The following is a 10,355-nucleotide window of genomic DNA, read 5'->3' as shown; positions in this document are numbered from 1 at the left end:
TGTTAATGTTGGACATATCAGCATTTTAGCTCATGCCTGTTTCACTCTTACATATACATATATATATATATATATATATATATATATATTTATATTAAATTGTGATTTATGTTTGAATATTTTTGTTAGACTGAAACAAACAAATAAACTGAAACTATTTAAAATCTTTGAAATAATTTTGACCTTTTTTACGTGAGAGCGTGCGTAGTTTTATGTGAGGGTTTAAAAAAATGTGTTTATTACAGTAAAAATAAGAGAAAACCAAATCATTGTCAATAACCAAATACAGTATTTTACATGTAAATATCTTTCCTAATTCACAATATGTAAAGCTGGTTAACAGTTTATCACAGCGGGGCCACAAACATGTGTTTGTTTGATCAGAGGGTCACATGATCAACATTCATGTCAGCATTAGAATAATGAGTGATCTGAGCATTAATATGGTTGTTCTTACTCGTTGTGAAGCATTTTGTGTATTTCTGTAGTTCTTTTGTGTGTTTTTCCTCTAAAATACATGTTTTTCATATCGTCATATTGTGTTGTCATTTTGCTTGTTTGTTAGTATTGTGGGTTTGCTGAGTCATTGTTTATGTTCATGATCAAAAACTAATTTTAGAAAAAAAAAGTCTTGAGGGTCGTCAGAAATTCTTGATATGAAAATGGGGTCACGATGCAAAAAATGTTGCGAACCACAGCTTTAAATACTGTTTCTTTCACTTATTTACAGAATAATATTCTTTAAAATGTGAGTTATCAATAATTTATTCCATCATTATGATCTATAGATGTTTTTAAATAGTTTTCTAAGCTACATGTTGTAGTCGGACAAAGAGGGGACTTGGATTCAAAAATAAGAAAAAGGGGGTACATGGGCCAAAACAGTTTGAGAACCACTGATCTTGACCTTCAACCCCTTCCTAAGTATTCCCTTTGTCTCCATGACGACAGATAACTTGAATGGAGAGGTTGATGCCAAACATCTGGTGGGTACCGGTAAATACCCCAGGGCTACCATGACCACTGGTACCACCCCTCCACCCCCCACAACGTTCCTAGTTCTCCACACAGCACACTGTACTTCTGGGTCTTTTCATTCTTTCTGGTTCAGGCTCTGGTATCTCCTGACACAACAACAAAACTTTGTTTTCCTTTAGATGTTGAGGTCCAACTACTCTGACAACACTTTCTAATCTTTAGATCAATCCCTGTGTTTTGTTATTGCTGCAGATGAAGGTGGAGGGTCAGCAGCAGGTAGGGGAATCTGATTCGGCGGCCGGATGTGGAGTGGCGTGCAGTTCGGTCCTGGCCGACGGCTGCGTGTCTCGCCTGCTGAGCGCCGTGGAAAGCGAGCTCCAGGCCGGGCGAGAAAAGGGTGACCCGACGGAACGAGAGCTTCGAGTGATCCTGGAGGACGCAGACCTGTGGAGGAAGTTTCAGAACATCACCAACGAGATGATCGTCACCAAGAATGGCCGGTAAGACCTTAACGGAGAACTTTGCAATGATCTGTAGTAGGGATGTAACGATTCACTCAACTCCACTGTCATGAGTCTGCTTAGTTAGTTATGGTTTACCTCCTTATTCACTCCCTGTTCCTTGATTTTGCCTGTTCTTGTCCATGTTTTCCTGCTCTCCACAGCTGCTCCTCATTCCCTCGTCATGTTGGAGGAGGTTATATATCCTCCCTCTGTTCTGTCAGTCTATGGCTAGATGATCAACCCGTTAAGAGAGACTTCAAACTCCTAGAAAGTATTGAGAGTTCCTGAGTGTGATTATTAAGTGTGGAATCTGAGTTCTTTATTAAATAACAAATCTGAGTGGGGAATATTTCAGTTGTCTTCCTGGTTTTGTGGGGGGCCCGTTTATTCAATCTTATTTAGATATTTCAGTATCTGTCTACTCCTTCCTGCGTTGCATTTGAGTTCTTCTGTATACCTGTGATATTCACGATACGATTCTCTCACAATTTATTTTACAAAATGGGACTGTTGACAAATGATGATTGAAATATATTTCTTAATTTTTTTGGGGAAAAATACTGTATTATTTTCCTTTTATTTTTCATTGTCAAAAGAATCCCTTGATAAACTATTCAAAACAATGCAGTTTAACTAAAAATAAATCTTGAATGAAATAAATAAAGGAATAATACAAATGAAGAGGAAGCCTGTTAATTTAAATTCTGGTTCTATAGTAAACAATGCAAAACTACATAATCGTTCTTTTTAAAAGTGCAACTGAAAATGTATTTTGTGCCTTAACAAAAAAAAAAAAACAGTCATTTCACTGTATTTATGTCAGATATTTGTTTGGACCAGCAGAGGGCGCTGGTAACCCAGTGGTCGGTTGGCATGTAGTTATTCTAGCAGTGAAGAAGAGATGCTATGCTAGCAGACAGAGCTAATAGGAAAACGTGACTTTTACAGATATTCACGTAATATTACAGATATTCTTTCGGTGCTAAACGGGTAAGGAATCATTTATGAACATGTTTAAGAGTAGAAGGCGGCCAGAAAGAAAGTAGTAGCAGATTCCGTCCGCCGCCTACACTGTTAAACAAGAGAGGGATAAATATATTGCCCTCTGCTGTTTAAAAAAAGTACTGCGATTAAATTTTCAGAAAATCGATATCAACCGTGACACCTATGAATCGATTTTTAACTGCCTTACGATTAATCGTTACATCCCTAATCTGTAGATGTTAATGGGCTGCTTTGATCAGGGTTTTTTGGCTGATTACGATCATTGATGAGGGATATTTATTGGGGCTGATGGAGATCACGTTCATGTTCTCCTCAGAAGGATGTTTCCTGTGCTGAGGCTCAGCGTCTCCGGTTTGAATCCCAGCTCCATGTATTCCTTCTTGCTGGATTTTGTCCCGTCTGACGGCTGTCGCTGGAAGTTTGTGAACGGGGAGTGGATGTCTGCCGGTCGGGCGGATGCACGCGGCGAGGGGCGGAGCCACGGGGGGATCTATATCCACCCTGACTCCCCCAACTTTGGAGCCCATTGGATGAAGGCTGCAGTGACCTTCAACAAGGTCAAACTCACCAACAAGGCTAACACCGGAGGACAGGTGAGAGTTTGTGCTTTTTCTGTCCTCAGCAAGGTTTGAATATTCAGTTAGTGAAGCTTAGCAGAACATTAAGCAACTGGTGGGCCGGGGGCCACATGTGGCCAAAACACACAAATCCAAAGCAAAGTATTCAAAAACCACACAAAATGACTCATAAAACCCAAAATAACTACAAAGACAGACACAACAACCACTTAAACAAACAAAATGATTAACAAAACTAACACATTACCAAATAACTCCAAAGACACACAAAATGTCAACAAAATTACACAAAATGACAGAAAAATACAGAAATTGACAGAAAGAAACACAAAAAAAACCAAAACTCGTTTTTCTGTGTTAATGCTCAGGTCAGTCGTTATTCTAATGCTGACAAATGTTGATAATGTGGCCCTAGGATCATCTCTGGTATACTATACCAACACACAACTAACTCCTCACAGGCATACGTTAGAAGACAAGTGGGATTTTCTGTATTTGCAGGAAATAAAATGACCAAATGTACTCCTTAAATAGGAAACACTACTGTTAGTTCACTTATTGATCTTTATTAAACCTGTTTGACATGTGTTTTGGGAACTTTAATAGCCAGTAATGATATTTGAGTAGGGAAAGCCAATCAAACAGAAACCAACAGGAAATGGTCAAATGATACAGAAATCAGAATCAGAAGAATCAGAAGAGCTTTATTGACCAGGTACAGTTTAGAACAATACGAGGAATTTGACTAGGTAGTTGCAGTGAAAGAAGACACATCAACACACCGGAGCAGCCATTTGCGGCGCCCACATATTTAGGTGAAAAGGGATCAATAACAGGAGGAGAGGAGGGGTGAGGGGAAAAAAACTGCCAGTTTGAAACTGATTTCCCTAAACAGAGAAAACAGTGTGAAACCAGGAAAAAAACCGCCTCTGCAAACATAAATGTAAGCATGACACAGTCAAACATCTCGAGACAAGGCATGTAGGAAGGGTTGGGTGGGAGGTTGGCTGGGGGAGGGGGTCAGGTGGGAAGAACAACAGGAGTCCAGCCGTTTGGGGACATGGGCGTGCTGCCAGTCGGCGCTGCAACCACGCCTCCATGCAGCTGCGGATGGGAGGTGGGGAAAGATGGCCGACGAGGCATTTGAAGTTGAAGACCTGTAGCTGCGTTACTGACAACCAGATGACGTGTGGAAAAGTTCAGCATCAACAGTTCCAGGAGGAATGTAGGGAAGGAGCGGGGGGAGGGAGTGGGGGTAAGAGCCGCCGTCTGCAGAAACTTCCTGGTGATAAGAGTTGAGACAACCTTGGCTTTAGCCTTGGCTAGCTGGGGAGCCGAAAGGGAGATAAGCAATGTGATTTGATACAGGCTATGTTAATTTCCAATAGCCTTCTGTCCTGGGTCTCTCTGCTGTAATCCAATGAGTGGCCTAGTTTCCACTTCCAAGCCGGGTCTCGAACTTCTCCCAGTTGTTATCCATAACGCGTAGACGATCCAAAAGCAGCTCTTGCTTGCTTTTGATATCGATCAACACATGAGTCTGAGTGTTCAGAGCCCTGCTACATCCTTCAGAAATCACTGGCAGCTTTTCCAAAACAGTCGCCAGCGTAGTACGGACTTTTCGATAGATTAGGAAGCCACCAGCTCCGATCAGCAGCATGCCTACTATCATTATTCCAATCATGTAGATGTCCTCCACGTCTTCCACGGAAAGGATGGACAGACACACAACTCGCCACTTGTTCCAAGGGTCAAGTGTGTATCCAGCCGCAAACGTCCCGCTTGGACATGCGGGGTCACCACCCCTGGTTCTTTGTGTCGAAAAAATCTGATCGATAGCACTGAGAGACCAACTAATTAATTCCATTATTCCGGTTTTGGATGAGTTACAGAGAGAGGCTCTTGTTAGTTTCACAAGACCTGACAAAGCAGCAGCTGGGAGAGAGATAAGAAGGAAGGGAGGGAGAAACAGAGAGTGCGACTGTCCTCGTCGAGAGAAGCAAGAAGGGTAAATCTGTATTTATATCTTACTTTGAGATCAATTATTTTAAACTTCTGACAAAAACAATGTGTTAGGGTTCGTCCTCAGGTTAGTCCTTGAATGAACTCAATACCAGATTCCAGTCTGTTCTGGTTAGCTTAGCATGTAGCGGCGCTGGCTGAGCAGGGTCAAAGGGCAAAGGCTAAACTTTCTTATTAGACCAATGGAAATGAAGAACGATGCCATTAACAGACAATACGTTATTGAAGATTTCTTAAAGTAAATGATCAGGTTGTTTGGGTTTCTTTTGTTCATTATCTGCTCTCTCCCTCTCTCCATCGGAGTGCGTTGAAGTGGGCGAGCGAGCACCGCCTCTAATTACACACTTCAGTTGCTCTCCTTTGCTCACTTCAACCGCGTGCCCCCCTGGTTACCACGGGAACGGGATAAACAGCTCTTAATTGGCCGGCAACAGTTTAATGCACTTCCTGTCAAGAGTTGTTGGCAACACTCACCCACTCTCACACACACACACACACACACACACACACACGCACACACACACACAGCACTACAAAATTGGCATTAATGTTGTTTATATTTACCCATCATCCAGTCCAAATTTCGCTCGCACACACACACACTCACACACACACACACACACACACACACACACACACACCGTGTGGTGCAGTGCTGGAACACAGAGCGGCTGTAATTAAATAATTGCTGGGCTTATTTGTACATTATGGTAATTATGGATGAGAGGGAGCGAGAGGTAAACTATATTCAAAGAGAGCGCACACACAAACACACACACACACACGCTCACACACACACTGAGGTCAGAACTGACGCTAGCCTCTCAATCTGAATAGAAAACTGTTTGTTTATGTGCATCAATGGAGTCCTCTGATTGGTTAATTGGCCTCGTTAGAGTGCGCGGGATGGGAAAGAGACAGGTGGACTAACGAGTGTTTGGACCTGACACACACACACACACACACACACACACACAATGATTCAGTTTGTTTAGATCTAAACTTTTGTTGGTTAAATAGTACCTGTAGTGAATTTTAATTACAAGCTTTACCAAAATATGGTGTATAATAAATGATGGTTAGCCAGGTAAAGTCAGTCAAAAATGCAGTCCCGACGCTAGCCAATCAACGTCCAGTGTTGCGTCTCATTTCTGAACAAAAGTGGAGTGTAAAGCCAATGGTTGCTATAACAACAAGAGAAAAACCTCGCAGAAACATTTATTTTTCGTCTGTTAGCCAATTAACAACACTAAGTCAGAGTTATCCTGACGTTGGCTCCATTATGTCGGTACGGTATATACACTTAAAATGTTTATGTTCGAACCAAGTTGGGTAGCATGTGAGGACCGCTTCAAGTCCAGCTGTTCTGAGAGGCATCTGTGGGCTAAGCTAATGAGCTAAGCTATTGGGCTAAGCTAATGGGCTAAGCTAATGGGCACTGAGCCAAAGTTACGTCTGAAACCAAATGCAGTCCGACAGAATTTCTTCTCATAAAGTGGTTGAACACCACTACGTTTCTGCTTACAGGGGATACTATGGTGGGGGGGGGGGGCACTAACCACACCCCCACCACATTGTTCCCTCTTATTTCCTTGAGGCTAAATGATGAACTCTGTTGGTTCAGGTGCTGATCCTCAGTGGTAGTGGAACATCATCCAATCAATGAACAGATATCGTTGGTGGTTCCAGGTCCAGTTCCTGACTGTGTGTGTGTGTGTGTGTGTGTGTGTGTGTGCGTGTGTGTGTGTGTGTGTGTGTGTGTGTGTGTGTGTGTGTGTGTGTGTTTTTCAGATCATGTTGAACTCGCTCCATAAGTACGAGCCTCAGCTTCATATCGTGTGTGTGGGTTCACGGCACCGCCTCGTCTGCAACGTGTCCTTCAAAGAGACGCAGTTCATCGCAGTCACCGCCTACCAGAACGAAGAGGTACCAGCAGAACACATGGTCAGAACACACTGGTACCATTAGAACACACTGGTAATATTAAGTTAGAACACACTGGTAATATTAAGTTAGAACACACTGGTAATATTAAGTTAGAACACACTGGTACAACTGGTCATTGAGCGCCATTGACTCAATCTTCACGACGAGGCGATTACTACAGCACGAACCAGCGTGTCCAAAGGACACATACCCAGGTGGATATGTCATGGATGCACGAGGGAGAAGCCAGATGCTCTGTCTCTCCCTGCTGACAGTGGAAGATGTGGAGGACATCTATCTGCTAGGAGTCATGATCTTTGGCCTGCTAATGATGGGGGTATGTGTCTGTGCATGTGCCTTTCTGATGGATCGTAAGCTGAGGAGACTTTCAGAGGATATGAAGGTTCTCCGAAAGAAGAAGAACTTTTCGTTTGGAGAGTTGGAGGAACGTAAACAATGACTGGAAAAGAAAGCTCGAGGAGATACGGAGAAAAAGGACAGTGAGGAGGAGTAACAACAGGAACAATGACTGCAGACGAGAACACATCACATAAAAGAGGAAAAAAAAAAAAAAAAAACGTTAATGAAAAGATGAACTTATGGTATAAATAAGATAAGAATATTTGACCAGGGAAGAAACGAGGTTTGATGTAAAATGATCTGTGTTCAAATCAGGGGACGGATCTGGATCAGCAAAATGCTTTTTTCCGTCGCCCTTTCCGGCATGAAAAACACAAAACAAAAAAAAAACGATGATGTGATTTTGCTCTGAATGTCAAAGTGAATTTCTGTGATTGCAACCATGTCGGAAATGAACTGAATAAATAAATAAATAAAATAAATAGAATATTAGAACACACTGGTTCTGTGTTAAACCTGGTTCTGTTTGCAGATCACAGCCCTGAAGATCAAGTACAACCCATTTGCTAAAGCCTTTTTGGACGCCAAAGAAAGGTGAAAATCTTAAAAACACTCAGTATTTCAGTTAATTCATCGTTTTAATTCAATTTGATTCATTTATCCACAAAAATATGTTTTGCATTTTACAAAGTTTATTTTTTTGGTAAACTATACAGAGTTTGTTCACGTGAAACTAAAGTCAACTAGTAATGTTAGTATCTGATCTGTTCCGCAGACACCCAGGGGGGCGGAGCTTACCAGAGTCTACAGACAGCCGGGGCGGAGCTCCGTCCTGTGAGAAAGACACACACACACACACGCACACACGCACAGTTCATCATTCAGATGTTTTTTGTGCAACTTCCGTGTTTTTCTTTACGTTAGGTTGGTCGTTGTGTTCAGCCGGAGGGGGCGGAGCTTTCCCGTACGGTGGGGGTCTACCGTTGACGTCACATCACCATGGTTACAAACACCACGGTTACCCTGGGAGACATACACCTTACCCTACAACCACATACCTGCAACACCGCACACACTCCTCAGGTCTGGACCCACACACACACATGCAATACCGACATTATCAAACATTAACGCAATTTTTACCCGTAAACGTAAAGGAAAAGAGAAGGAAATATGACGCTATATGACAGAATTGACCTCCTGAAATGAAAATAGCTATGATACGACCTGAAACGTGTTTCAGTATCTCGCATTTCTACGATGTTATTCATTGTAAAACAGGTGATCTAATGTCCAGCAAGTGTAGCAAAAACAGACGCCAAATCTCACGTGATTTCAGCGAGCGCTTTCGGCCCACGAAAATACAAAATTAACGACGACAATAGGAAAACACGAAATGGAAACAAAATGGTAATTTGGGAATTTATTGACGAACTATGCTCGTGTGTGTGTTTAAGGTGTTCATGTGTTATCAGATGGGTGGAGCTCCACCCCCTCTTCCTCTCAAGCTCCTCCTCCTCCTCCTCACACCTCCAGGTGAGGCTCCACCCACATCTAGGTACATTATCTACGGTAATTAAATCCTCACACTGATAACTAATATAACTTTTGTGTGTGTGTAGTCAGTGTTTCTGGACGGTAGGGTGTGGTGATTTAAGCCCCTCCCACTCACCATGTGCGTCTCTACATGGACCAATCAGCAGTGAGAGTCTCATGCAGCCAGCGAATCATGGTCGAGGAGGTGGGACAAGCTGGCCCCCAGGCTCCACCCCCTCCTTTTAACATGGGATCTGATTGGTTGAGTTTTCACCGGCTGCTCGTTAGCACTGATGGCAGATTGTATAAATAAGTTTAGTTAAACTATTAAACAGGAAAGGTTATTAGTGATGTCCAGTTATTGTCTGTGTCAGTCTGTACATAATAATGTCAACACACAAAGTGTGATTTAGGTTCATTTATGTTATGTTGTTTTAGTTTAATTTAGTTTAATTTAGTTTAACTGTGACTGCTGTGATAACTAGTGGTTGCTGTATTTACCAGTGGCTTGTTTAACGCACATTATATAACAGTTTGTTTTGACCGACGCACTGGGACTTCGTACAGATTCATATCACTCCACTGTACAGCTGATCTAAATACCGTTATTTACCGTATTTACGTTCACACTGCACGTCTTACTACACAAGTTGGATTATATTTCCAAAACTTTTTATGTGTGTGGTTGTTCATATTACATATTAAATGGCTTTTCAATCAGTTAAAGTATGAACGGAATGTGACCCTGAAGTGACGCGCATGTGCAGAAGAGGTCCTAAGGTGACCCCTGACCTCACATATGGGGTTGTTGCATGCATGCTAACATAAACAACAACTTTTCCCCAACATTTAGCAACAAACCACGTTAAAAAGTGTTTGTGAATTTATTTTAATGTTTTTTTTGACCAGATTTACAGCAATACTTGGAAATTTGTGATATTTATTTTCCCGTAAACATATAATGTCAATGTTAAAGCTAAATGTTAAATATTAAATTTAAATATGAATGTTAAATCTAAACGTTAAATATTAAATATAAATATAAATGTTAAATATCAATGCTAAGGATGAAACTTAATATTTAGCTAATATGCAAATTCACCAGAAGTATCAAAATAAAAGCTCATTCCGGCAAATTTGCAGATTAGCTAAATATTTAGTTTCACCGTGACATTTAGATTTAGATTTAATATTTGTGTGTGTGTGTGTGTGTAACTATTTTTTTTTCTAGTTTTTCAGTTTCCTTAGTTACAGATCAAACTACCACTATCTCTACTGGTTAGTTTAATATTAAGTATAAACCACTAACCACTAGTGACTTGTGATTATAATATTATTAATATTAATTCATTATTAACTAAATGTGGCTTTGCAATGATAGAGTTCACCAGGTTACAAGTTACTAACCTCATCAATAGTTACTATCGGCAGAACCAATCTCAGATTT

General features: G+C 41.3%; 1 protein-coding gene across 1 annotated transcript; it reads left to right on the top strand.

Annotated features, from left to right (window-relative positions):
* Positions 1-1,230: 1,230 nt before the first annotated feature.
* LOC114478955 (T-box transcription factor 19) lies at positions 1,231-9,154 on the top strand. The gene is made up of 8 exons (XM_028472329.1): positions 1,231-1,478; positions 2,803-3,079; positions 6,878-7,012; positions 7,905-7,966; positions 8,148-8,206; positions 8,297-8,455; positions 8,830-8,908; positions 8,995-9,154. The coding sequence occupies exons 1-8, from the start codon at positions 1,231-1,233 to the stop codon at positions 9,152-9,154; spliced, it is 1,179 nt and encodes a 392-aa protein (XP_028328130.1).
* The last annotated feature ends 1,201 nt before the right edge of the window (positions 9,155-10,355 follow it).

This window comes from Gouania willdenowi, chromosome 2 (genome assembly GCF_900634775.1).
Source record: "Gouania willdenowi chromosome 2, fGouWil2.1, whole genome shotgun sequence".
NCBI lineage: Eukaryota > Metazoa > Chordata > Actinopteri > Blenniiformes > Gobiesocidae > Gouania > Gouania willdenowi.
Note: the sequence above shows the minus strand (reverse complement) of the source record. Positions and strands in the feature narration are given on the sequence as shown.